Source organism: Micropterus salmoides, unplaced genomic scaffold (assembly GCF_014851395.1).
Source record: "Micropterus salmoides isolate LMB-PRFRI ecotype aquatic unplaced genomic scaffold, ASM1485139v1 Ms_hic_scaffold_21, whole genome shotgun sequence".
Taxonomy (NCBI): domain Eukaryota; kingdom Metazoa; phylum Chordata; class Actinopteri; order Centrarchiformes; family Centrarchidae; genus Micropterus; species Micropterus salmoides.
This window is the reverse complement of record NW_024041262.1, coordinates 15,804,940-15,832,661: the sequence shown is the minus strand read 5'-3', so window position 1 is coordinate 15,832,661 and position 27,722 is coordinate 15,804,940. Positions and strand designations below refer to the sequence as shown.

General features: G+C 39.6%; 2 protein-coding genes across 6 annotated transcripts; one reads left to right on the top strand and one right to left on the bottom strand.

The window, feature by feature from the left end:
• Positions 1-1,848: 1,848 nt before the first annotated feature.
• On the bottom strand, positions 1,849-14,709 carry aldh18a1 (aldehyde dehydrogenase 18 family, member A1). Of its 5 annotated transcripts, XM_038736194.1 has the most exons (19): positions 14,391-14,709; positions 14,072-14,170; positions 12,879-13,030; positions 12,170-12,319; positions 11,356-11,460; positions 11,087-11,245; positions 10,398-10,488; positions 8,549-8,673; positions 7,755-7,899; positions 7,147-7,220; positions 6,837-6,936; positions 6,243-6,463; positions 5,886-6,023; positions 5,538-5,733; positions 5,210-5,331; positions 4,808-4,994; positions 4,015-4,051; positions 3,323-3,418; positions 3,004-3,129 (listed from the first exon to the last, which is right to left on the bottom strand). In XM_038736194.1, exons 2-18 carry the CDS (start codon positions 14,154-14,156, stop codon positions 3,343-3,345), a joined length of 2,163 nt encoding a protein of 720 aa, XP_038592122.1. In that variant the 5' UTR covers positions 14,157-14,170; positions 14,391-14,709; the 3' UTR covers positions 3,004-3,129; positions 3,323-3,342. The 5 variants fall into 5 exon arrangements, with proteins under 5 accessions (XP_038592120.1, XP_038592119.1, XP_038592121.1 ...); XM_038736192.1 differs by lacking the exon at positions 4,015-4,051 and having other exon boundaries at positions 1,849-3,129; positions 14,260-14,709; XM_038736191.1 differs by lacking the exon at positions 4,015-4,051 and having other exon boundaries at positions 1,849-3,129; positions 14,391-14,708.
• A 9,504-nt stretch (positions 14,710-24,213) lies between these two features.
• On the top strand, positions 24,214-27,666 carry LOC119916634 (phenylethanolamine N-methyltransferase). The gene is made up of 3 exons (XM_038736689.1): positions 24,214-24,547; positions 24,970-25,180; positions 26,735-27,666. The coding sequence occupies exons 1-3, from the start codon at positions 24,376-24,378 to the stop codon at positions 27,171-27,173; spliced, it is 822 nt and encodes a 273-aa protein (XP_038592617.1). The 5' UTR covers positions 24,214-24,375; the 3' UTR covers positions 27,174-27,666.
• Positions 27,667-27,722: the final 56 nt, after the last annotated feature.

The window sequence follows — 27,722 nt, the reverse complement described above, 5'->3', positions numbered from 1 at the left end:
TCAAAGAGTTGGAGTCAAAGTGGCCTGGTACTAGCCCCGAGCATCAAGCTCTCTCAGAACAAAAAACAAAACCCAGTCCACATCCCCGCTCATACATTTTTCATCAGCCCAAGATACTGAACCCTTTCAGAAAAAAATATCAATTATTGAAATTGTTAATTAGACGCTGCGTAATTGGCAACGATACACATGAATAAATAACTGACCATTAATTATTGATTCAAAAAAAATTGAAGCCCAGCAGGGAGTGCATTTGAGAGTCTCTTAAGATCAAGCACAACAAGAAATATGAGTTTTGGCCTTGAGTAATGTCCAATTAAAGGACTGTCAGCCTTGCTGTACAAGTCCAATGATTTGCCCTCATCATCCGTTTTATATCTGTGGACAACAATACCCAGCAGACAACACAACATCAACAGGGTGCAACATGGGATCTGATCAGCTGGGGTCTGGGGGCAATGTCAGATAACAGATCAGAGAAAATGTACAGGCTGCCAGGCCTCAGCCATAACTGAAAGTTAATTTGAGGTCATGAAGGGGCAATAGCTTCGTATATTAACCAAATTCAGAAAGTAAGTACTTATACACTTATATAGAAGTACAGAAAACAAGTCTATGGTCATTTGTGTTTAAAGTTTATGGTAATAACCATAACCAAACTTCACATAAAAAGATCAGTAAAGGCAAATAACCTGAAACCTCTTCAAACAGCCTTATATATTCCGTTCAGTCAGAGTTCTACTACAGTTTGTACTTATAACATTATTGAATTCTGCACTTAGTTTAGTTTTAAAATAAATAAAATTGGTACATCAGTTGAGGAGAGAGATCGGGTGAACAAAAACAAACAAAATATATTTCCTATTGACATGGTCCGTCTCAGCTGGGGTCAGTTTTTTGTTATTTGTCTAGGATTTCGAGAAAAATGTATGGCCCAAGCAATTTTCTCTTGTTTCTCTGCTGTTTAGCTGGGAATTTTGATAATATGATTTACAGGGTGGCAGTTTATTGCCAAAATATGATTATTTCAATGCAAAATCTGCTTCTCTGCTTTAAAATAAAACAAAGGAATGTCGATCAGTGACCTGGCAATGGAAGCCCCCAATTTCATGACAACATGCTTCTCAGTGTCCTGTTATTATGTATTAAGTAGAAAACTGGTGTTAATACAGCAACTGGGTATACACACATATGCCCGAATAGCTACTGTATATAGTTACTGTATCAAACAACTTTGATGCATGCAATACTGTAAAATACAATTCTATGCATCAGACAGGCAATAATTAATGTCCCTGGATCGTTCCTTTTCTACCTCAAGTCATTTAGATGAGATTTTCAATCACTTCACACATAAAAAGGACAGAAGAGTGAGATCCGAGTTTTGTCTCCCTATTCATCTCGGAACCCTTTGGACTTGGTGATGGGAAGCTGATTGAAGGGTAAGTAGTGCGTTTTGGAGAATGAATTCTTTAGATGCTAGAAAAGAGAAAGAAAACGAAAGAAACAGAGAAACCCAGAACATAAGCCTGTGATTCCATTATTAGTCTCAGTTCTCCTTCTCCCTCTTTTCATTTCTGATGGCTGGATAATTAAACCTCTATAGTATTGTCTTCCATCTTCCTTGCCCCACTTCCAGCAATGCGTAATTCCCCTATGGGCAACGTTAAAAAGGCCTTTTTAGACATCTGTTTTTCAGATCAGTACGACTTTTTTCCCCATTAATTTGTGTTCTTTGTGAAAGTAGAAACACTAGTGCCAGGACAGAGAAGAACATATGTGTATAAATCCTCAACATTTCAACTACATAAATCAAAGAAAGAATGAAGCATATACAAAAAAATATTATTTTCAACTTTTTTTTTTTTATTCTACAATACTATTAAACAACCCAAACCAACCAATCCTTAAGTGTGCATTGCAAGACATCAGATAGGAGCTCAGAGGCTGGAATGTTACAGAGTGTAATTTAAAAGCAGTTGCGTTCTCCCCTCCAGCTTGAAGGAGGCAGCTTGTCAATTACTGTTCCTGCTCTGACAGAGGCTTTGGGCGCAACTAGGAACAAGCAGGAAAGCAACAAAGCATGGAAAAATGAGCACAACTTGTAACAATGATCAAATAAAAAAAAAAGGTAAATACAATGGATGCATCCAAGCTGGAGTGCACTGTTTTAAAACAAAGGGGGTCCATTTCAGATACTTTTGTATACGTTTGTCATACTATACATTTTAATCATGTAATCAAGCCCCAATACAGGACATGTTAGAATCTGTAACACACCATGATTTGGTTAAACTTAAATAAAGTAAAAAGTTCTACTATTGAATGCAAACTTGTGGCATTAGTTCATGTCTAATATTACCTACACCAGCAACTCATCTATTCAAAATACCTGTACATTCAGAGACACAAAGAAAATTCAACCTGGAAAAGCAAGAGAAAAACTGATGTTACATGAACAACAACAGCACTTACAGCACAATCAGTATGAACCATTGTGGCTAGCCCTTCAGTGTCCAGATATCAATTGTGTACTTATGTGTACTTGTATCTTAAAGTAATCTTTGTTAAACTCCCTTCTTGCTCACAGTTTCCCCAATTAATTGTGGAGGTATTATGTGTTGTAACCACCACATCATACCTCCTACAGGAGCCTATGAGGGTGTCTTATGTAACTCATATAAAAGTATCATAAGCAGAGGTAGAATTTAATGCATTTATAAACTCTTAGTACAAGAACAGTATAGTATGAACAGGGACAACTTTCTGGTTGTGGTGATAGAATGGACCATTGGTGTGTAAAGCGTCTCTCTCTATGCTGTGTGCTTCAGAGGTTTAAAACCAGTGACATCAGCCAATATCCAGCTGCTGGTGGGCAATGCAAACCATATTGACCAATGCTAAGGCCGAGCGAGTGTTGTTAAAGTCTAGTCTAGTTGCTGTCCCTCAGCCCTGCAAGAGGCTGCCCGACAGACTGGTTTTCATGGAGGTACTTCATTGTACCATTCTCAGAGAAGTCAGCTACTGTGTGCCCGTCACCTCTCAGGACCCACTTGGTGGTGAGCAGCCCCTCCAGGCCCACAGGGCCCCGGGCATGGATACGAGCCGTGCTAATACCTACCTCTGCTCCTAGGAAAAATAAATAAATACAGAGGAAGAAAGACAAGAAGTGAGAATGGTAACCTCCACATCACGTGTTAAAAGTGTGCAGTTCTCTGAGAGAGAACATCAAATGAATGTAACCAAGAACATGTAGGGTGTTGAAAAAGATTTAACAGAAAGAGCAGCAACAAAAGCCAGATGATATAGCAATAAGACATACCCAGTCCAAAGCGGTAGCCATCAGCAAAACGTGTGCTTGCGTTCCAGAAAACACAGGCGCTGTCCAGCTGCTGCAGGAACTGCTCCGCTGTGTCCACTGTAAGAGAAAGACAGCTTATCGGTGCTCCTGGTTCAGAACCTTTTATCTCCGATCCAATAACCTTTCAGGCATTAAAATGAAGTATGTGTCACTAAAAACTATTTATTGTAGTTATGCCATAGAAATTTAGTTGAAATTATGCATTAATGCACCAAATAACAGCAAAAGCTGAAAGAAAATCTGCAGTTCTGAGGATTTCATTACAAAATAACAGGCAATAACATTGCCGCCACTGCAATCACAAATACCTCTGCCAGTGTCATTTTAGTACACACCCAGTGCTACAAAATCTCATTTTCATCATCTTGGACAGAATGATGTGGGCAAGTTTATGTCTAAAGTCTAAATTTCATCAGGAGAAATCCTTGAGTTGCTATTTGGCTTTAAAATCATCTATGTCTTTTAGAAGTAAATACTTAAATATTGTATTACTGAATAAACACAGTATCTATCTACCCATCTATCTATAGTGTATACAGTTTATCTACTTATCTATTGTATCTTTCTATCTATTGTATCTATCATTCTTATAAATCTCTCTCTACTTTCACATTAGCTTACACAAAGAACTGCATTTAAATGAATTGGGGTACCTTCTGTGGTCACCAGATGGCAGCAGCACATCCTCCACTGCAGGTGAGATTAATCCTCAATGTAGAAATGTGAACAGAACACTTTCTCTCCAATGTTGCTCACTGTTTTATTCTGATCACCTAAAGAAACATGTGAAATCTTCTGCATATTTGTATTTTAACCTTTTATGGAGGGATTTGTGCCTTGGTCTTTGCGTGCATTTTTATTATGTACCAGATTTTTTACTTAAAAAAGGTTCCTATCGTTGCAGTCTATCCATGTTACGAACACCACTATTTATGTGAGCAGTAAAAGACACCCATTGATGTTTTTGGGACAGCTTCAGTTCCCATCAACATTTCATGAAGTTGCCAGACAAATGAACATGTCATAAAAATGGCAATGTGCCCACGTGCAATATGGCCACATCCTTTAAGTCAGAAAATACTCTGAACACCGCACAGAATTCTTTCAGTCAACATGAGTTAGAAAGATGCAGTGTGATGGCTCACTTGAAAGACAAAAATGTTTAAACGTGACCCAAAGTTATGATGGGGACAAGTCTTTAAAAATGTGTTTTAGTATCTGTTCTACATTTTAAATGGGGTGTCCCCTACAGTGGAGTCACTCACTCATCCTGATAACAACAAGTGTGAGGGTACAAAGATATGACCAAAATAATAGACAGCATCTTCTGAGTCATTATTGTTTGCTATTTTAAAATGCAAATGGTTAGACAATGTTTAACAAAAGGGGGAAAAAAGGAAAAGAGACAACAACAAAATACTAGCACTAACACATTGGGCAACCTACCATTTTCTGTGACGATAACATCTGTGTGGGAGCTGCCATACTTGTGAATATGGTCCATAGCCTCCTGTATGTTGTCTACCACTTCCATGCAGCACTCCAGGTCACCGTACTCTGTCCGCAGGGACTTTGCCTCTGATGGGCTGAATGTCAGGTAGGAGGCAAACCGAGGGCCTGCATGAATTTTCACCTAGTGACACCACACAGATGAAAAAATGATAATAAATCATCCTGTAGAAAAATATATATTAAAATAATGTACATTTAAAATTAGATGACTACTAAAGTATATCAATTTGAATACCATATTATTTTCTGGTAAAAGGTCAACTATAATCGAGTTTCTTGGTGAGTTATTTTGCTTATGTGAATTTATGTGAAATTTACATGCATTTGGTGCTTTACCTGTTCACTGCGCAGCATGTCAATGATCTGGTCAAACATTGGGGTCCTGAGGATGTCCCTGTGAATCAGCAGACTTTCCATGGCATTGCATGCAGCTGGGTAGTCACACTTTGAGTCTCTGACTGAATGGGAAAATATCAGTTGTCAGTTACTGACATATTCATAGTTGTTTGGAATCTAACATACATGTCTGGCAGAACTGGTCTACCAGTACCACAGCCACAATTTACTGACATTTGGTAAATTAATGTTCATTGACTAAAAACAGGAGTAATGTACACATGAACTTCTAAGGTAGTCGTCAGCAGGGAGATTTATATATGCAAACCAATTTTTAAGACTTTGTCAACGCTGGCTTCTGCATCGACGTAGACGTGGCAGATTCCCTCGCTGTGACCAAGCACTGGGATGCCTTTGGCTGCCCACTGGATCTCCCTCACCAGCTGGGATGAACCTCGAGGGATAATCAAGTCGATCATCTTGTCCAGTCGGCAAAGATCTGCCACCTCCTCGCGAGTGCTCAACTTGTAACAAAACACAGGTTTGTTAACCCCAATAGCTACATGTACATGCTGTACATGCTTGCATGAGCTGATTTCTAATTGACTGATTGAGGTGATGAATTTTCATCCAGACTTCTGAGTTTATAAGGTTTGTCTTAACAAACAAATTTTACCAGCTGCACAGCCTCTCTGACTCCATGAATGGAAAGGGCTTCCTGTGTGAGCTGGTGGAGGACACGGTTGGTGTTGGCTGCCTCCTTGCCTCCCTTCAGCAAGAGGGCATTGCCACTGGCTATGGCCAATGCTGACACCTGGAGAAAAACACAAAGGGTTTGTAATGAGCGAATGAGAATCAATGTGTATGTATATGCATTTCCAAACAAAAAAAGTGTTTTCCATGTGGCATCTTAATGTATTTATGCTTGCATTTTCTAATACTGTATGTAACTAAAAACACTTACCTATGAAATATCAACAATCTTTAAATTTAAAGAAGGTCAGTCTGTATTATGGTAACTCTGACTGGATACCTGTGGCAGGCAGTCAGGTCGGGCCTCAAAGATAACCAGAAGAACTCCAATGGGCACAGTGATCTGCTCCAGCTCCAGGTTGTGAGCCACCCTGGTCCTGCGCAGCACACGACGCACACCGTCCTGGGCGGCCACAGCTATCTGGCGCAGACCTAAGGCCAAGCTGTTGAGTTTGGCTGGTGACAAGCTTAGACGCTTAAGCATAGTTTGTGGCAAATGGCCTGTTGAAAGGAGGGAGAGCAAGGTTACACTTTGCTATCAGGCGATATGGGATCAAACTCTCATTAACTGAGGCAATCAACAGAGAGGGAAAGTGGTACAGTCGCCCTCTGGTGGAGAGATATGACATTTTTACAAAATGATCTGTGGGTAAGTTTGGTGTACCTTTTTGAAAGCAATGACAATTAAATTAGATTATTTCCCTTTAGAGAAGAATCTGTTGATTAAAATCTGTTTTAGATACATGAGCTTACTATTTCTCTGGAAGGACCTTAAACACGTCCACACACTTTCCACTGCTTCAAACTTTCCAGTTTTCACACTGCTATATCCTCTCTAAACCTAACAAACTGACTGAATGTGGCACTCTTTTACCTGCATTTACAGCCAGATCCATGTCCATCTTGTTGGCGTCCAGGATCTCTTCCTGCCTTTCGTACAACAGCTCTGCTAGACGGCAGATGATCTCACTCCTCTGACAACACAGTTAACCAAACAGGCAGGATGAACATACATACAGCACCTCCATCCACAAGGGGTCAGTGTTTCTCCATATCGCTAAAGATAAGCTTAGGACTAACTAGTGCTAATGACCTATATTAAAATATTTCTACAAATAAACTTAAACAACACAAACTATTTATGCTAACTGAGTATACATTTTGTGCCTAAAACAATGTGCCACCTGGTCTGGGAGCAGCGATGCCAGGGTTCTTCCAGAGCAACGTGCCATTTCTGTCTGATGCTCTACAGTTGGACCTGGTGAAGGGACAGGACAGACTTCACTCAATGTACAATCAGGTGCCAGTTTATTATTAGGTATACTTAGATAAAACTAATTAATTTAACAAAACAGCCCTGCAATAAATCATACTGTCATGAAGGTTCATGTTCAGTTTTAGAGAGGTGTTGATTCAACTTAATGATCATTTTAGAGGCTGTAGTTTGTGGTGCTGTTCAACTATATTGAGTTATAATGATGTGCTTAGTCTACCTTCATTGATATTAACATGGTAGACAAAATATTAGAAACACGCGAAACAACTCAACAGTACTACAAACTACAGCAAAGCTGAATCAGCACCTCTTTAAAATAGTTGCAGCACAACCATACATTATAACCTTCCTGAAAGTGGAATTTATTGCAGGACTGTTAGACCGGGCTCATTTTAGCAAGGTGAACCCAATTAATTGTTGACTGACTTTAACAGAAGGTGCAGCTTTAATATGGCTGCAATAATACTAATGTGTGAAGAGGTTGCGAGAGAAAACATGCAGCGCAGGTAAACTCACCAGCAGGTTTGATCTTAGAGAAGAAGGTTCCCACCTTCTTGCCCTCCACAATGTCAGTAATGACTTGACCAGTTACTTTGGGATTGGTGCCATTTGCAATGACCACGGAGGTGCCACCTTGCAGGGCCCAGAGGGCAGCCTTGACCTGCAGAAAAACACAAACACACAACTTTAAAAAGTCTAGTTAAAGTCAATCTCAACACAAATGTCAAATTCACATGTTACCTTTTACGTACATTACATTATTTATCATGTTATCCATTATATGAATAACACTTGGCAACAGTATAGCTGACTTTGTATGGTTCAGCAGGATAGCAATAGTAATCAGAGATACTTAAGTAAAAGTACCAGTACAACAATGTATAAAATAGTCCATTACAAGTCCTGCATTCATTTACTACTACATTAAATGCAGTTGAGTAAAAAGTATTTCCATCTGAAATGTAATGAAGAAAAAGTACAAAGTAGCATAAAATGGAAATACCAAAGTACTTAAATGCAGTACATGAGTAAATGTACTTGTTACTTTCCACCACTGATTGTGGCTCAAGAGTGGTCTGAGACTAGAAAGAATATCAGGTTTAAAATCTAAAATGCAATGTTAACATCTCTCATTATCATTCTTGGGAACAGAGCGTTCTCGAAACACGAGTAGTAGAACAAAGAAAATCCATAGTACAAGAGCTTTGCACTTTAACCACCTGATAAATATCTACTAAGACAAGGCTTTTAACATGAAAGTAAATAAACAGTTTTTTAACAGAGTGATTGATTGAGTAATTTTAACATGCCTTGGCCTCCATGCCTCCAATCCCAACTCTGGACTTTGTACCATAGGTGACGGACTGCTGGTCTCCAGGGTAGAAAATGTCAATGAGCTTGGCGTCATCTGTTCCAGGGGGACTGTTGTACAGTCCTAAGAAATCAGCAATTATTACACAACTTACTTGCTCATGCATGATTCCAAAAACACTATGCAGGTACACTATTACATGGGTCATTTAACTGACAAATAAATACATATAAAATTGATATGATAATGATTCTCAGTCATCCTTCTAAATCTACTCAACTGATACTGAATGACCCTCTGACATCATTCACATGTGCACACACCTTGTAATTGTCATTTGACCTAATCTTGTATATGACTCAGGAGGAACGAGTAGTTTGACTGAGTAGTTTGTTGATTTTCACGCATGCGTGAATAGTCTTAGACTTTGGACTCTTGGACTCGCAGCTGCATGGGTTCCTTCAGCACAGGAAACAGAATTGATTAGTTTGCAACTCATAACAGTGAGTCTCTGGATCTGAGTTGTTCATTTGTCACGTGACAGCTCGGCACTGTGGAGCAGACATGAACTATTCGTTCACCACTCATATGGGTCCTCAGAGTCTTTTGTTCATTCTGCAGCCTGAGTTACTGCCAGCACCGGAGAATGAGAGGCAAGTTGGTTGTCAGCTAACAGACTGACATTATATATCTATTTTGTTAATTATGTGTTAATTATATTTAATAAAGCAAAACATTATTACAATGCAATGATGTTGTGCAATAGTTTTAACACAGCTGTACCGTAACTTTAGTCTTGCTAGTGTTTACAGCTAACAGCTGATCAGAGTTGTTCTGGGTCCGCTCCACTTCAGTGCCCTGACAGAGTTCTACTGGGAGCTAAACTACCTCCGAGGTAGTCTTCTCGCCAAAACAAACGGACCCGGTCATTAAAACATTAAAACACAGCCACATAGCAACGTTAATGTTTTGCTCATGTTTGTTTCTCTCTGTCTGCAGAATCCGGACCTGATGGGGCCAGACCTGCCAAACTGCTGCGTTTATATTATGCGTTAATATTTCTTTGTTCCTTCCTCCGTGCTGGAATCCTTTTAAGAACTTGATGGCTTTATCCAGATTATTATTAATTTTGTTAAATCTTATTAATGGTGTGTTTTATTCATATAATGTGTGAAGCTTATTACTTCAATATATTCCCAGCAAATCTGATGTTAATATATAGATTTTACTCATGGATAAGGACGTTAGAATACTATATGAATGTGCACTTTAGTTAGTAATTATAATTTTTTATATATATATATATATATATATGGCTGGTCTGGTTGTATACTCAGGAAATAATGTGAAAATGGACTTAGCAGGAGTTGTGGCGATTGCAACATATTTCTGTGGTTTTTACATGGTTTGAATTTGGTTGTGGCCCCATGGGGCTTTATAGAAAGATGATAGAGAATGATCAAGAGGTGAATTTGGGCATTATACTTTGTCAATTAAAGCAAACAAGGCATTCTGTGTTTGAGAACTGCGCTGTTTTTTAATCGCCCACAAGACAGCTGCAGTGCCGCAATAAGCAGCCTAATTCAAATGAACAAAATGACTCAAAAAAAGCTTAGATTTGAAGATTCGAGTCAGTAAAAAGATTTGAACTTCCCATCACTAATACCTTGCAGCAACCCTATCAGCATTCATTTTAAACATGAAGCCAGAAGGTCTGTGTTTGTCTCCCTGATATGACTCTCAGTTGACCCTGAGAGTGGTGTTTTTTCTCTCCCAGTGAAGAACCCAGACAGATGGTGTTGTTACCCAACAGTTGACACGGACTGTTGTTGTGGTAACCCGCATACCTTCGACATCAGACAGCGCGATGAGCAGGTCAGCCTTCATCTCCACAGCTAGTCGGGCCGCCAGACTGTCGTTGTCCTTAATGCTGATCACCTACAGAACCACAAGATTGCTGATATAAGCTTTTAAAGACAGAAACCCAGTGGCACAGAGTCAACCATCTGCCATTTACCCATCTGAGCCTTTTCTTAAGTGCTACAGGAAAGTTGAAAATACCTAAACATTAATGTATATACATTTTTTTCCTCTATTACACACACATACATACATCTATCTATCTATCCATCCATCCACACACCGGCGCCAGGATGAAGTGATTGAGGGGGCAGTTAAAAAAAAAATAATATATATATATCTATCTCAGGCAGAATTATCTCCAAGAAAAACGTATTAGTTATTTCTGCAGAAGAACAGGTAAAGTAGGCGTCTAACCTACAGAAGTTAGTCCCGAGCCCTTCTGACAGCACCTCTTCCCCAGTGACTGCATGCACATGGCTTAATGGTTGAGGGCAGAACTGATGATGTGAGGCAGGGTGGCAGAGGTGTTTCAGCATGTGTTGATAAAAGGAAATAGTGTAGCCAATGAAAAGTGACTGTCGACAGTATATAAACACTGTCTCTACAAAATCCTTCAGCACCCCTGCTGCCACATCACCATCACCAGCAAAGCCCCCCTACTGTGTGTACCCACATTTACCCCCTGGAGGTCGCTGTTGGGCTCCGGCGGGGGCACCACAGCGTCATTGGTGTTGATGATGGGCACAATGTTCATGTGCAGCAGCTCCTGCAGTGTGCTATTCAGGTTCTGCCTCTTTTTTTCATCATGGAAATCCAGATTTGTCACCAGGACCTGACAAAAGAGGAGGGAGGAAAGAGCACAGAACAAAGTTACTCTGCAATACATACACTTCTTGAGAAGTTCAAAGTTGGTATTTTGTTATTGTTGTTAAGTATATGTACCTGTGCAGTGCAAGTGCTATATTGGGTGAACATGGCCTCATATAGGGCCATTAGGCCACTCTGTCCAGCCGCAGCACAGGCCCGGGCTTCCAGCACTGGCAAAGACTGCAACATAAATGCAGTAGACGTCTGGTTACATCATTTCTCAGAGTAAAGACACTTCAATCAAACTATGCCACACCAGCATAGGTGTCCTTTAGGTTATCAGTAAGGTATGGCAAGGTAAGCTGGTGTGTCAAAAAAAAAAGTTTTAAAAAATGTAGCCACATACCCTGGCTGTGGTGGCATCATTTATACACAAGGTATAGGCCTACTGTATGAGAGAGAACACCTGCTACGATCTAAAAGCTGACTTACCTGATGATCATAATATCTAGCACGCACATTTGGCAAATATTTGGTTGAATGAACTGTCTAACAAGAATATAGAATAGAATAGAAATAGAACACCTACTGTATGTTGCAGGGCAATCAATAAATAGCATAAACAACTTACCACAGAGTTGGATCAACATCAAGCTGACAGTCTCAAGAAACACTGAACATCAAGCTTCAGAAATGTACTATTTATTGCAGGCTATTGTATTGTTTTGCATTATATTGGACAGGTGTCACTGGTACTGAATCTGTTCTTAGTATATTCCAGCAGAAATGTATTTGGTGTTGGTTTTCATGATAATGACTTAGTGCCAAAGCATCGAGGTCACCTCTAAGTTTCAATCCACAAAGAGCAGCAGCAGCAAATTCTTCTCTATTTCCCTCTGTGTTGGCTCATACTTTAACACCGCCAACACATTCCTCCACCTTTTCTTACCATGTCTTTGAGCTGATTGTGTCCCGTGTGCAGTGCCTGTCGGACACTCTGGGACAGCAGGATCTCATGTCTTAATCTTTGCTTGCCAAAGGCCACTGCTCCACTGGTAACAATCATCATCTCCCTTCCTTGATTCTGCAGCATGGCCACCTGGAAGACAATACACCCAATTAGGACTCATACACCACAGCTGGGCCAATATATATATATTTTTTCCAGACTTACTGAGGATTCAGCTTTAAAAGGTCAGTTCACCCCAATTAAAAAAGTAAGAAAATTTTTTTTTTCTTACTTACACATAGTGGTAACTAGCCATGATGTTATTTTTTGCTTTAATTGTCGATGTTTTACAGACATCTGTCCCTGAGATAGTGCTGCTTGTGGTGGTATTTTTTTTATTGGAGCTACTGTCTACTGAAAAAAACAATCACTAATAAAACTGTTCACAGCATGTTTGGTGGATTATCCATAGTAGCAAGGACATTGTTTCCAGAGAAATATGTTGGTGCTGAATATTACATTTTTAAATGACAACAAAAGTCCATTTACCAGATGTATTGTTGTGAAAAGATTTCTCAAAACCTGGGAAACTAAAACTAAAACAATCTGCAGGACGAGACACCACTGGACATAAGTCATCCAGAATTTTCTTTTCAGTTGTTGCTCCTCTTTCTAACAATGAAAGGTTACAGGGGATTTGGTCTCTCACCTGCTCCACAATGGAGGCCAGCCTCCCCAGAGCCATGCCGCATTCATCGCCACGGGTGACCACAGCACTGCCGAGCTTTACTACGATCCTCTTGGCCTGACGCAGTTCACTGCGGTGTGCAAAGGAGCTGCCATTTGCCCTCCCCTGGGAAACTGTATAGAGGGAGAAGATGTTATTTTTACATTGAAATAAAAGGAATTGTTTTATTGCTTGTTCAATGTAACTCATCTGCAAAACAGAAGGATAAAACTTTGAGCAACATAATGATGCCTAAAAAGTAAAAAACATAGATCAATCAATGAGGGATGCTTAGTTAGGAGATCCATTTTTATTTTTTAAAATCTACTGAAAACAAAAGCAAAATAGGAAGAAATGTGCAATGTAGTTGTTTACAACACATGCTTTAAAAAAAAATACAAACAAATTTGTGGGTGTACCAATGTAATGATATATAAGATTCCACACAAAATACAGCAAACTTTACACAACTGCAAACAATCATGTTTTGCTGGGTTTTTGTTTCAATGAGTACATGACTGTGACAAAGAGAACCCCCCCCCCGACATCCATCTGTAACCTGGGAAACTAGATAATCACAGCCTTCAAACTGCCACATCAGCAGAGCCAGCAGAAAAGCCTGTGCTGACATTACACATCTCTGGAGCAATGAGGCGCATGAGGCGCATGAGGCGCATGAGGCGCATGAGGGGGGGTGGGGGGGCATGACATCTTGTACAGAGTAGGTCAGAAAGCACATCTAAGTCAAAGTTTGCAGTTTGATAAACAGCAGTTCATCAAGTGCCTGCCGTCATGGACACAATCATGTGTGCTATCTGCTTTTTCAGTAGCCAAAAAGAACCAAGACTCTTCAATTAATGAAATGTTGGGTCTATGAAAGGTTGCTGTATCTGAAGACGATGCCATCCAGTGGCTTGTTTTGTCAAACCCTAAAAATTCAGTTTACCGTCACACAGCATAAAACTTTCAAAACTGAAAAGCCAGGATAAGAAAATGTTTGACTTAAACAATTAATCACATGTGGAAAATTGTTTAATATTCAGTCAATTGTCAAAGAAAGATCTGGTGTAAGAACTTACTTTCTGTAATCCAGGATGCTGAATGATGGACTGCAGTCTATACAGTGTTTACATGGAATATATTGCATAACAATGTGGTACTGTAGCATGGCTTGCCTTGTGTCAGTGGTCTGGTGAGAGACCGGCATAGTTGTCTTTGGAGATCCATTCTTGAATACAGGGTCAGCCTTTGCAGCAACATGTTTACTTTAATGCCTTTCCCATCACAAAGATACATACAGAGAGTGAGAAACAAACACATTAAAAATCATCATCATCAAAATACATTAAATTGAGGTATTTACCTGAGAAATTACAGATGAGTAGTATATTTAAATGGATACATGAGGGTTGGTCCCTTGTCTCCCAGTGTACAGTCAGAATATCCTACTGGTTCCCCAGATGGTAAATCAATTAAGAGCATAATTGTTCTTACTTAACTTCCTCAAGTCCCAGTTTATGCCGTCCTGTCTTCTATTGAGTCGTGTTCATCTTCTTCAACCAGTTAATCTTTAATCAGAGAAATCCTTAAACAGAGGTGGACTCGGAGTCTACATGTGCTCCTCCCCTAACTGAAAGAGCTGCTGATGAAACTGTCACCAAGTTAATTGTGAACTAAAAACCGGCCGTCACGCTAACGTTACCATACACCCATTAATTTCCGCTACAGTTAAAGGAATAACAATTAATTCATCGCTTTTGTTGACGTTGACATTCAAACAAAATGTTTCTACAGAGAAATCTTCGAAAATTGGCGGTGAAGTGGTAGCCAGGATCTTGCGTCAGGCCAGCCGGCCGGCGAAATGCGGAAAAAGAACGGAAGTGTGGTTTAAAGTCTGACATTTCAAAATAAATCTCTGCTAAAATATTGTAATTAGATATTATGATTACACACACACACACACTCACACACACACGTTACAGTATGTAGTATATATATTTCAGCCTGACATATTTGGTATCATTGGAAACTTCCACTAGAACATGTGTTTACAAATGTGTAGGTCTATCCAGGATCATGTGCAAAAAAATTATTTTATCATCATGCTACTTTTTCCTTTACTGTATCTTTCTATAAAAGTCCAGAAAAAAGGTTAGATTGAGTTTTGCAATGAGGTGAAATGTATATATGTTTGCAGAATATAAAAAGCACTGAGGTATTGTATTTAGCATGTTGACTTTAGATTAAATCTAGGCTAGCCAATTTATTTCAAAAGCATTTTTCTTATATTTGTTGAAATTATCAGAATCAGAATCAGCTTTATTGCCAGGTAAGTGTACACATATGAGGAATTTGACTCCGGACAATGCTCACGATGTGCTTACTTATACAATAATACAATAAGGCAATAATAATCAAACACAGGCTACAGTGAACATGAACATGAATAACAACAGACAGAGACAACAGTGCAGTAGTGCAATGAACAGTGTAAGGTGCAAAGGATGCAGGATAAAAAATATTATTACCATTTTTATTATTATGTACATGTCGGAGGTGGATGTGATATACAGGTGCACGTACACATACAAGCATACATGTACATAGTGTGATGAGTGCAAAGAACGCTGGAATAAATAAGTATTGTGTGGTGTTATGTACATGAGGTAGGCGGATTTGGTATACAGTATATACAATATACAATATGAATATGAACAGTAATAACAGCTCTGAAATAGAGAATGATGAATATATAGTAAGTGGTAGCCAGTAAATAGGTGGCAGAGTAACTGGGTTATTGTACAGGAATGGTTCCTGACATTGTGAGTCAGAGTCAGCTGTTCATCTGAGTGATGGCTTGTGGGAAGAAACTGTTCTTGAGTCTGTTGGTTTTGGCGTACAGTGTAAGTAAGTAAGTAAAATTTATTTAATATAGCACCTTTCACAGAGCAAGTCACAAAGTGCTTTACAAAAATAATAACAATAATAATAATAATAACAAAAGCAACAATAAAACAGTGGAGCAACCAGACAGTAATATATAAGCATCAAACATTATAAAGGCATCAATCAACATAATCATTGTATTTGTGTATGTTAACAGGTGCATAAATAATCAAAATTAAGGCATTTTGTATTTGAAAGAGAACATGACTATTCACAGTTAAAAGTTTACAGGGAGACAAAGGCCTGTTTAAATAAAAAAGTCTTCAGCTGATTTTTGAATGCTTCGACTGAGACCTCAGAGCGTAGGTCTGACGGAAGAGTATTCCACAGTGTTGGTGCAACCACTTGGAAAGCACGGTCACCTCTAGTTTTTAGATGTGTATGGGGTAGTGGTAATATACGGGTGCAGCATGTCTGAGATGTACCCGGGTGCCTGATCATGCAGCGCTCTGTATGTTAAAACAAGCACTTTGAATTAAATCCTAAATTTAACAGGGAGCCAATGTAAAGAGGACAGAATGGGAGTAATATGAGTTCTCCAACTGGACCTGGTCAACAGCCTTGTAGCAGCATTTTGGACCATTTTCAAACGGTCCAAGGACGACTTGCTAAGAGATGTAAAAAGGGAGTTGCAATAATCTAAGTGGGAAGAAATAAAAGCATAGATTATTATCTCAAATTCTGGTTTTGAGACAACAGATTTGAGCTTGGCAATGTTTCTTAAATGAAACAAACACAACCTGGTCAGAGTTTTAACATGTCGATCAAAGTGCATTGATGCGTCAAACATTACACCCAGATTTCTAAGATTTGATTTTACTGCTGATGAAAGTGATCCAATATGCTGAGTGATCGAGGGAGCTATGCTATTGGGTGCAACAATAAGGACTTCAGTCTTGTCTGTGTTCAGTTCTAAGAAGTTTTTAGCCATCCAACTTTTAATGGCAGTGAGGCAGTTGCATAGTGTGGTCAGTTTGTCATACTCATCTGACCCAAAAGAGACATACAGCTGGATGTCATCAGCGTAACAGTGATAAGAAATGCCCTTGAAATTACTAATAATATTGCCTAAGGGGAGCATATACAATATAAATAAAATCGGGCCCAAGACCGAACCCTGTGGCACACCACAGGATAGAGCAGCAGTTTTGGACATGTGAGTTCTCAGTGACACAGAGAAGCAGGAGGAAAGGTAGGAGGAAGGTAGGAGGAAAATCAGTCCAAAGCACTCCCAGAGATACCCACCCACTTCCTAAGCCTATCAATCAGGATACTGTGGTTGATTGTATTGAATGCTGCACTAAGATCGAGCAGCACCAAAACAGAGCACTTTCCTGCATCAGAAGACATCACTATGTCATTTGAGATCCTAAGAAGTGCTGTTTCTGTGGAATAATTGTGACGGAAACCAGATTGGAACTTGTCAAGTATATTGTGGGTAGTGAGAGTGTCAGTGAGCTGATTGGCAACAACTTTCTCTAGTATGAGATGAATGGCAGCTTGGAAATAGGCCTATAATTTTTGGACAGGATGGATCTAGATTGTTTTTTTTTTGGAGAGGTTGAATTATTACATGTTTGAAATAAAGTGGAACAAAACCGGAGCTGAGGGAACTGTTAATGATAGAGACCAAACATGACCCAAACAGTCCCAATCACATTTTTGAGTAAGGCGGTGGGTCAAATATCTACAGGGCTTGAGGAGGATTTCATACCGGCCACCACATCAGTGAGGTCATTTTGGGAAATGGGACTGAAATGTTCCGGGGTGAGATGGATCTGCTCTGATGTTTCCTGCCTGCTTCCTGACTCTGGAAATGTAAGGAAAGTCCTGAATGGAGGGCAGGATGTCACCGATGATTTTTTCTGCAGTCCTGACTGTCCGTAGTCTGTCCCTGTCCTTTTTGGTGTCAGATCCAAATCAGATAGTGATGGATGTACAGAGGACAGACTGGATGATGGCTGTTATCTTTATATTGTGGTGTCCGAACAATAATGCTGCGATGATGTGTTGAGAAGAAATCCGCTTGACACTGTTCTTGATCATAAAACATCAAGGAGTTCAGCATCAATTACAAGCTCTGTAGCGGCTTGGAGAGTGACCCAGCCCGATGACCACTCTGTCTCTCTGTACTTCAAACATAGCTTATATAGGACATGTTTAGGCATCTGTTAGACACCATATAAGGGTCTGAGTCTGCAAACTAAGGCACCAATCCATATAAGGGCACAGTTCTATAGGATATGTGTAGGCATCTGTTAGACACCATATAAGGGTCTGAGTCTCCACATAACCACTGACCTCTGCTCTCCCCTTAAAAGGTCACTAATCCTCTATCCAGCTGCTACAGTGCTATGTTAAACTGTTATACATCAAATGCACATATGTTATACACCACAATATCCCAACAGCAATCAATAAATCAAATGCTCTGACACAGTCAGAGGACTGTAATAAGCACGGCCAATCATTTAATTCTGACTGGCCTGCCTGCCTGCCCACCTACCACAACCTACCTGCCTGCCTGCGCCTCTGCCCATGCACTCTGTGCATGAAATTTTGTTTTGGGGGAGTGGCTTTGGAGGGAGGCCTGGGATTTTTTCAGATGAATACTTTAAAATATAGCTGTCTTTTGCTAGTTTCTCCAGTGTTGTCTACCCCAGCTTTAAGAGACCAATTGTGCGCACGTCCAGGCAAAAATATTCAGGTGCAAGATAAAAAAAATTGTATAACTGCAGGGCACCAAGGAGAAAGGTCTGCACACTACTAGACTCCAAATAAACAGTTCAACTCTCTTTTCAAGGCAACATTTCTACAAGATCTTTCTCAGGAACGTGTCAAAGAGAAAACCAGCATTTAATGGAGGCAGTAATCAAATAATGATAACTTGCTGGTCAGCAAGTAGCAGTTAAAAAAAGAAACACAAAGAGAGGGAAGAAAAAGGCAAGTGTCCAGTTATCAATTCATTTTCAGACAGATGCCCAGGGTCTTCACATAAAAATCCAGACCCTGTACATAAGAATACTCTCAAATTTTACATTGCTTTTTCACAATTAACTACATTACAGGATGTGGCAAAATACAGGGCCACCACAGTCTTCACTCTTCATTTGTAATTATTGTCAGTTTGTTAATCTGAAATTATTAGAAACACATGGGTTTATGGGAACCAACTTTTCTACTTAGTTATTTCATTAACCTGTGCGACTTTCATTTGCACCATGTGGTTAAAAAAGCACAAGGTGATAGAGGTTTTCTGTACCTGCAGGATCCTGCTGTGACAAAATGAAAAGTAACTCAGAGCAGAGTTGACTGACACTGTCGGAGTCCCACTGCCCCTAGGACCATACCTAAATTGGCTCCTGTAGCTCTGGCTAAATGTGTATTATTCTATTATGTCTGTCCTGTTCTTTTCTCTGTTGTCTGCTTTTGTCCTTTATCAGTTCTGTTGTGTTTCTGCTCCTCTTCGCTCTTTTATCTGTCCATCAAGCTCAGGGGAAGAAACTGACCCATACCTTACTCCTGGCTCTACTAATCCACTAACTATATGTATGTGTGTGTGTGTGTGTGTGTGTGTGTGTGTGTGTGTGTGTGTCTATCTGCACAAACTTTTAACTTATTGCACTTCTGGTCATTTCGATCCTTTTGAATTGGTCATGAACAAAATGATTACAGCATTCACAGATGACAGCTGAAATAGTAACAGATCATTATAGTGTATTCATTTTAATATTTTTAGCCCTGCTAGACTCATGTTAGGGATGACAGTGGTAATCTGGTGGTCAGTTGTTCCACCACTTTGTCCAGACTGAAATATCTCAACAACTATTGCATGGGTTGTCATGAAATTTGGTAGGGCCGGCGTGTCCCCATCAGAATGAATTGTTAACTTAAACCCACTGATTTTTCATATAGCGCCACCATCAGGCCAAAATTACACTTTGTCCAATACTTTGGTTTATGACTGATGACATTCCTGTCATCCTCAGCAAATGCTAGCATGCTTACACGCTAAACTAACTTGAACATAAACATTGTACCTGCTTAACATCAGTGTGTTAGCATTGTAACTGTAAGCATATTAGCCTGCTGATGCTAACATTTAGCTCCAAGCATCTATACTGTGCCTAAGTACAGTTTAACAAAGCCACTAGAATGGCTGCAGACTTTTAGTATTGTTGTCATATAGGTTTCTAAATGAGAAAAATAGAATTTGAGGGTTATTTAGGGTACTTTATGTGATAATACAGTAATTGGGTTATGTTGTGTTGAGTGCTTGATTCATTGTGCCTCATTCTCATTATCTCTGTGGTCAAAGTGGCAGCATGGGGATTGTTTCAAATATCAGCATGTCTAGGTGGTAGCTAGAGCCATTCTAAAATAACTCTAACAATGTAACCCCCATAATGCTCCACCCACATAGTCAAAATGACCAGTTAGAAGAGCAGAAAAGATCAGAGGAGCTGTAGCCTACTGTCTCCATTGAAGATAAACATTTTTCTGTGTGAAAAGTTTTGACTAAGACGAACTACAAAGGATAAGATTGCTAGAAGGAAACAGAAAATTTGCAATATAAAGAGAAAAAGTAAGTTGCCTTGCTGTTTTACTATCCATTAAGACATTTCTAAATCATTTTAATAGTTCTCATCTTTCATCCTTTTTGGTCAAATAAAATACCCAAAATTGCACTTTAAATAATTTGAAAAACATTATAAAACAATGTTACATAAATCAATGGCACTGTCAGCAAGATGATTAGTAGCATCCAGACTAAATCATCAGGTGCAAATGGAACAAATTTCACAGAAGATCTGTTGGACAGAAAGGGAGAAGCACAAAACACAAGTACACAGGAGGAAAACTGTCAAAAAGGAGAAAATTATGGCAAGTTAGGATAGAAGAAAATTTAATTGACCACGGACTGATTTACTCATGAGCATGGTAATTTCAAAATGACTGTTGTAACATTAAAATTTAACTGGACAGTGATATGTTACAACATATAATATAGCACCTTCCAGCTATATAGCCCATATTTTTCTCTTCTCAGTTATTTTTGAATAAGCCTGTTAGTCACAAAAATAACATGCAGCAAAGATGTTAATTAAAAGTATGGGTGTCTGGCAAAGGCGTGATAAGAACTTCAAATGTTGCTATGTCCTCAATTATAGAAGCAATACACAGTGTGGGAGCACCTCTCTGTACATTTAATGTGAGAATTTTCAGACTTCTCCTCCAGACTGATCCGGTCCAGACAGGATTGGTTGGTGGAGGCAGCAGGGATGTGCAGTGTGGGAGGTGCAGTTACAGCTGAGCTGGACTGTAGCGTCCTGGAGGAGGACTGGCAGAGCGGACAGAGCTACATGGCTCACTGGCACAGCCTCACCATCGTACCACAGCATCACCACAGGTTAGTGACAATGTCACTCACACGGAATAATATTATAAAAAGAAGGAAGGGTTTAAATGTGATGATAGCCTATGGGCAATCCTGTTTGTGATGACACTTAACCAACTTCCTAAGACAGAGGTTTGTGATCCTCTTACAGGTCAACAGTGATGAAGGCAGAGTGCCCAGCGAAATACTGGGAGGCCAGGAGACTCCTCCTGCGATTCCTCTCAGGGGCCATTGGCAAGAATTACCCACATCCCAAAACACTGTCAATCAGACAACCCCATCCGCATATCTCCAACACCTCTGCCATTGGGCTGAAGGTGTAACGAGGCCTAGCTCATATTGAGGAGGAAGACCACTATGTTAGATACAAGTGAGAGGAAGACTGTGGTGAAGATAACAAAGTATCTTTTGTTGGAAAACTTACTAAATGTGCAACAAATGCAAACGAAGCACAAAGTTGTATTTTTGTTGCATGCCATGCATAATCAGTGTTGTACCTTTTATGCAGTTTTATTTTCAGAACATTATCTGTGGCAGAGGGATTTAATCATTAACATGAAAAGCTTTTTAGATTGGTGCTCACTAAGGCTTGTGTTGTTATATTAAAAATAAAAATAAATTACATACTTATATTTCTAAGTGTAAGATATTTAATTTCTTCCTGGAGTTGTATTTGCAAATGCTACATTTTCCAGCTTTTATGATAACACTACTGTCCAAAAACCATGAATACTGAATGTTTGCATACTCAGAAGTAATGCCAAAGGGAATTTTGTAACATTTTCCTGGAAAATAAAACTCTCGACCCGTTTTACTGAGTCTGACTCTCATTTTAATCTTCAAATATCCTAATTTTAACTATCACCTGCATGGCAGAATTCCAGCTCAAATACCTTGTCTGCCTTGGACACTGTAATATTTGGATGTCTGATGAGGGTCAGCGTGTGTGTGTATTTGGTATTCTGGTTCAGCTGCCAGGGATGAGCGAGGTGTTAAGAGACTCCTGCGGAGAAGACGTTTGATCATTACATGGCTATGTTCCACATTGGTTCAGCTGCTGCCTTGGGATACACAGGGACTAGATGGGAAATTAATTCAATCAGGGGATAAAGCTCAGTGTTTTGTTAGCTGGCCACTGTGGCAAGTGGTTTCAAAATATAGCAACACATTTTACAGGAGCAATAAGATTTGTCCCATCCCATGGCATAAAATGACCATAATTCTGAACAGTGATGTGAGGAGTTTGTTGATTGAGACATTCTTAGTCTGCACAAACACTAAATTCATGTAGTGGAACAGATGTAACACTATCAAGTTTGACATGCATCTTAAATGTAAACCACCTGTGTACAAACAGCAGAAGTCTTTATTATTTATAAGGTTCTGTATTTAATTCAATAAAACTATAAAGCCCTTTAAAACTGGTTTATTTCTTTACAAGAGAGATATTTTTGATATTCGAAAACTGACTGAGTTGGATACTGTATAAGCCCTTCCTCATTCTGGGGTCTACTTTGCATGGCCAGATAAAAGCCTAGTTAAATTGAAAGACTGATTTTTAATATTTCACATGAGCTTCTTAGAAAAATCTATCATTCCTCATATTTTTTCTTGGCTGTCATCTGGCTCCTTTTTTTAATGGACTTAAAGGAACCTTTGATAGTTTGAAATTTATTGCTCAGATTGATAACAGCTTCTTTCTGCATCTTATGACAATCTCTGATTTTGCAATAATCCAATATTGCCTGTCAACATGGGAGACTTTTCCTTTCCCTTGCCTTCACCATTCCCCATCTCACTAACAGTCAATACTACACTGATAAAAATATCCTGCTTGATCTACTTAAAAAAAAATCTGATTATTACGTAGATCAAGCAAGAATACATTTGCAAGTAAAGTCACCTTAATTTTAGCATTTCTTAAGTAATTTTTTCTACTATAGAGTTTTTAAGTTTTAAGTTAAGTTTTACTTTAATGTCTATTTTTATTTGTAACCCACTTATTTTTTCATTTCCAAATTACTTTTACTCACATTTTCTAGTTAGCAACTGAGTATAACTTATATTATACTAAAAATATCAATTCAAATAGTTAATTATTCACTTTGGTAAAATGTGTGTGGGCCACTACTGTTATTTGTCAGGGGAGTGCAAGTACTGGGGAAATAGGGTTTGTCTATTTTGGACTGAGGGTGGCAGAAAGGTCACTCTCTTGAGTTGAATCATCAGTAGCAAAAAGCTACAAGTTTGTGCACATAAAAATGTTAGAAGATAAATTAAATACGAATCCCATGTGCAATGCCCAAAGAAACAGCCAGTCACTGAGATTCAAATTCTGTGGTTTAGCTGGTTTAGCCAGACCATCTTTGGTCTTTTTTAAATTGCAAGTTGGGAAAAACATTGGAGGAAATATTCTGGAACCCGTGGCTCGACCCGTGGAGTAAATACATCAAGATCATTGTTTGTTGTGTGGGAGTACCTAAAAAGACTGGTTGGGCTTACATAAATACATCTGATAGAGGAAAAATGCTTTGGGTTTTGAAAAAAGTGCTGATTAACTTCAAAACTAGATATATTCATGTAAAGATACGAACTTCAACTTCATAGATTTAATTATCCAACATTTATATCCTCTCAGATTTATTTTTTTCAGCATAACATCACCAAAGTGAAATTGCAGACAGAGACAAGCCTGTTTGTCTCGGAGATAGACCTACTTGTGCCTTTTAAACAGGGTTGCCTGAGACAAACCTTGTCTACTGTTTGTGTGTAAAAGGCCCTGTGGAATGATTGTGGAGATATGGAGGGCCTCTGAGAGGTGGGTGGAAGACCTGAAAGCCATGTGAGGAGTCCATTAGTGGGTCTAGTGTTGGAGGAAGCCCCCTGATCTGATGGTATCAGTGCCTCAGGGCAGGGAAAGTGAACAGAACAAATGCTATCAGGCAGCAACACGCACCCAAAAACAGGATTGCTATCTCTGCTCATGAAACTCGAGTAGTCCAAAGCATAGAAACACACATATTGACACAGACACACCCACATACACAGGTATATAAAGGCAGCTGATGGGGTAGCAGTGCACCTGAAGGCTGACAAAACAGAGGTGTTAGGTAGAGTCTTTAGAGAAAGAAAAGGATGGAAGAAAAGGGAAAAGTGAATGGAGTAGCAGACATGGCAGCCTGCTACCAGAGATTTGATCCTGCAGCATATCTGCAGTATAACTACACTCCACCACGGGCTGATTTTGAAAGAAAGGACAGCATTGTGCCGTGGAAACTGGCATGTCTGCATAGAGCTTTCAATGAAGGTAAGGAGACAGGGTGATGGATCGTGGAAACTTCTGTCCAAAACACTCCATGCTTAATAAAAAGCTATAAAAATTAAACACACAGTGTCATAATCTACTACGACTACTATTTAACTGCTATATTATAAAAGAGTTCGTTGGTTTCAATAATAATATTGTGTTTAATTCTTAATCAATACTTCGACTTCTGCAACAGGCAAATGTTCCAGATGCTGGTTATTGTTTCTTCTCTGGTCTCATCTCATCATCTTTTTCTGATGTGGATCTGATTTAATTCCTCATTTATTGTTGATAAGTTTTATTTAATTGATATTCTGAATCTATTATTGTGTCTGATATGGAGATATTTGAGAAAGAGCAAGGTATTTTGAGCTGTCTCAATTAGCTCTTTGTAAGTCTCACTTCTTCCTCTACCTTTCCAGGTGATGTGAGTGGTGAGCTGCTGGTGGACATAGGTTCGGGTCCCACCTTATACCAGGTGCTGAGTGGCTGTGAGGTTTTCAGCAAGGTGCTCCTCACAGACTTCTTGGAGGTCAACAGGCAGGAGCTGAGGCACTGGCTTCAAGATGAGGGAGGCTGCAGCCTGGACTGGACACCCTACCTGCAACATGTCTGCAAGCTGGAGGGACGACGGTATGACCAGGTCCTTGTAAACTCTGTTTAAAGACTTGAGATATGTTGAAATATTAATCCCTGAGAATTAATGAATTATGATGGGTGTTAGACAAGCATTAACATCAGGAAATTATTTATATTTGTAAATTCAGTATGTTCTAGAGAAATATGTCACCATTTCTCCCTCAAAATTGGTTTCACTGTCCCAACAATTAATCAGTCATCTTCTAAAAGGTCCTAAGATCTCATGTTTTATTCTGGCCCTCTCATTGAGCAAAGAGTAATTATTGTACTGTGCCTAATGTAACAATAACATAAGTGCCTGGTTTTGGAAAGTCAGTTTGATAAGAAGGCATACAAAGACATATTCACAAACCAAACTAGGTGTAGCATTCTGACATTAAGCAAGTACAATGTTTGTTACACGGGGCTGCCGAACAGGTGAACACAGTCGCAGACAATACGAGGACAGAGGAATCATGTAAAAAGATATATATAAAAGCATGAAGCAGAGGAGCAGCAGGTTAGGGGAAGCTTAAGCTAGGGCAGGGGCAGTTATGGACAGAGGAAGCAGGTCCAGAGTACGATCCAAGTAGACAGAGTAATGCAGGGTTACAGGGTAGAACAGCAGAGCTTGACCAGAGGAGAAGCAGGAAACAGGGGCTGGAGTCAGAACAGGCTGGACTACAAGGGAAGCGGCGAGCAGGATGAGTTCTGGAGAGCAGCCAACAAGTACGAAATGCAGAATAGCAAAACTGGTAATTAATTAGTTTGCCGTGTAGCAACACTAACTAGTAGTAGAATCTACAACCTGACAGAGTGGAAGTGGTAGGGCTGAGTATTTGTGGAGGCTTGATTACAGATATGAGATGCAGCTGCTGTGGCTCTGCTCTGACTTTGGCGCACCAGCAAGCAATCACCCACCTACACACACACACACACACAGGAAGAGAGATGGAGAGAGCGAGGAAGTGGCAGCAGGTTAGAGAGGCACTAAATTAGAGGTAGAGTGCATGGCAGATCATGTCCCAGAGGCAGATGCAACGCGATCTTAGTTACATTTGCTAATTAGTATTCAATACAAAACTACAGTTGAGGCTTATGAGAATGGCATTCGTTTTGCAGGTATTTGTTCATCAACTAAAGTATTAGACAAATGTAACTCATGATGGATGAAGTCAGGGAATCACCAAAGTGATTACAGTTCATCTTGAGGGGGGACATGAATGTCTGTACCAAATGTTATGGCTTTCCATCTAGTAGTTGTTGAGAAAGTTCACATAAAACCACCTGCTAACTTCATTTTGGCACCAAAGTCAGTAGGACACATGATGATTTGGGAACCACGAAGGCCTGCAGTAAATTTCGTACCAATTCACTAGCTTTGAACTGCCAGTGTCACTGAAGGAAAAGTCAGTTGATCAACAAAGTTATTTGGATTTATCCTCTGAGAACCACAAACGTCTGTACAAAAGTTCATAGCAATTCACTCAATAGTTGTTGCGATATTTCAATCTGGACCAATATGGTTTTTTATGTAATTTGTTGTTTCACTGATATTGTCTCTACTAGGCCCTCAGCATGGACAGAGAAAGCTGCAAAGCTACGTCAAGCCATCACAGACATCCTCCCCATTGACGTGCACTGCCCTCAGCCTCTGGCCCATGATGCCCTTCCCTCAGCAGGGGCCGACTGTCTCGTGTCTTGCTTCTGCCTGGAGAGTGTCAGCCCTGACCTGGCTGCCTTTACCAGGGCTTTGGGCCACATTGGGAGACTCCTGCGGCCTGGTGGCCACCTCCTGCTCATTGGAGCCCTGGGAGAGAGTTACTATTTTGGGGGGCCTGGGGTGAAGATCCCTGTGGTCCCACTGAATGAGGCCCAGGTCTGTGATAGTTTGAAGGAGAATGGCTACACCCTGATCAGGCTGGAGGTTTACACACTGTCTCAGGACATGAGAGTGGGGGTAGATGATGTGACTGGGGTGTTTTTCGTAAAGGCAAGAAAGAATTAAAAGGCAGTAACTATCCAGATGAAAATATTATGGATTAACGTGAGGTAAATGCATGGTTAAAAACACAAACAATTCAAATAAAAATGGGATTATCAGTGATGCATTTTACAAATATTCCAACAGACTTTCAATTGAATGAACTATTTCATGTTTTTCCTTTAATTGTATTGGTTCTGTAGATGTCTTTTCTGAGGGTGAATATGTACATGAGTTTCCCCTTTGTTGTTGGAAGAGCTCTCAGTGTTAAATGTAATTGCACATTGCCTCCTGCAGTTCAAACACAGCAACTACAGCACCAAGAATGTAATGCTTCAATTTTTGCTTTCAACACTTCATATAATATCAAAACAAAGCAATTTTCAAGCTGTTTACAAACAGTATATTTTGATATACTATATACTTCTTTTCAGTTAACTATTATTCAGTTAAGAGGTTTGAGTTTCCTGTTATGTTTTGTATAATGTGATAATGTGAATAAAGAAGCAATGCTAAAACAAGGCTTATTTCATGATGTTTTCTTATCTCAGACTGACATTAATATGTTGACAT

Coding starts and splice junctions, on each gene's coding strand:
- aldh18a1 (XM_038736192.1), bottom strand. CDS start 14,156: ATGTTGCTGCAAAGGCTGACCCTGTATTCAAGAATGGATCTCCAAAGA. Junction 12,320..12,878: donor TGGCCTCCATTGTGGAGCAG/GTGAGAGACCAA, acceptor ATTGTCTTCCAG/GTGGCCATGCTGCAGAATCA. Junction 6,024..6,242: donor GACCTGACTGCCTGCCACAG/GTATCCAGTCAG, acceptor GTTTTTCTCCAG/GTGTCAGCATTGGCCATAGC.
- LOC119916634 (XM_038736689.1), top strand. CDS start 24,376: ATGGAAGAAAAGGGAAAAGTGAATGGAGTAGCAGACATGGCAGCCTGC. Junction 24,548..24,969: donor GCATAGAGCTTTCAATGAAG/GTAAGGAGACAG, acceptor CTACCTTTCCAG/GTGATGTGAGTGGTGAGCTG. Junction 25,181..26,734: donor TGCAAGCTGGAGGGACGACG/GTATGACCAGGT, acceptor TGTCTCTACTAG/GCCCTCAGCATGGACAGAGA.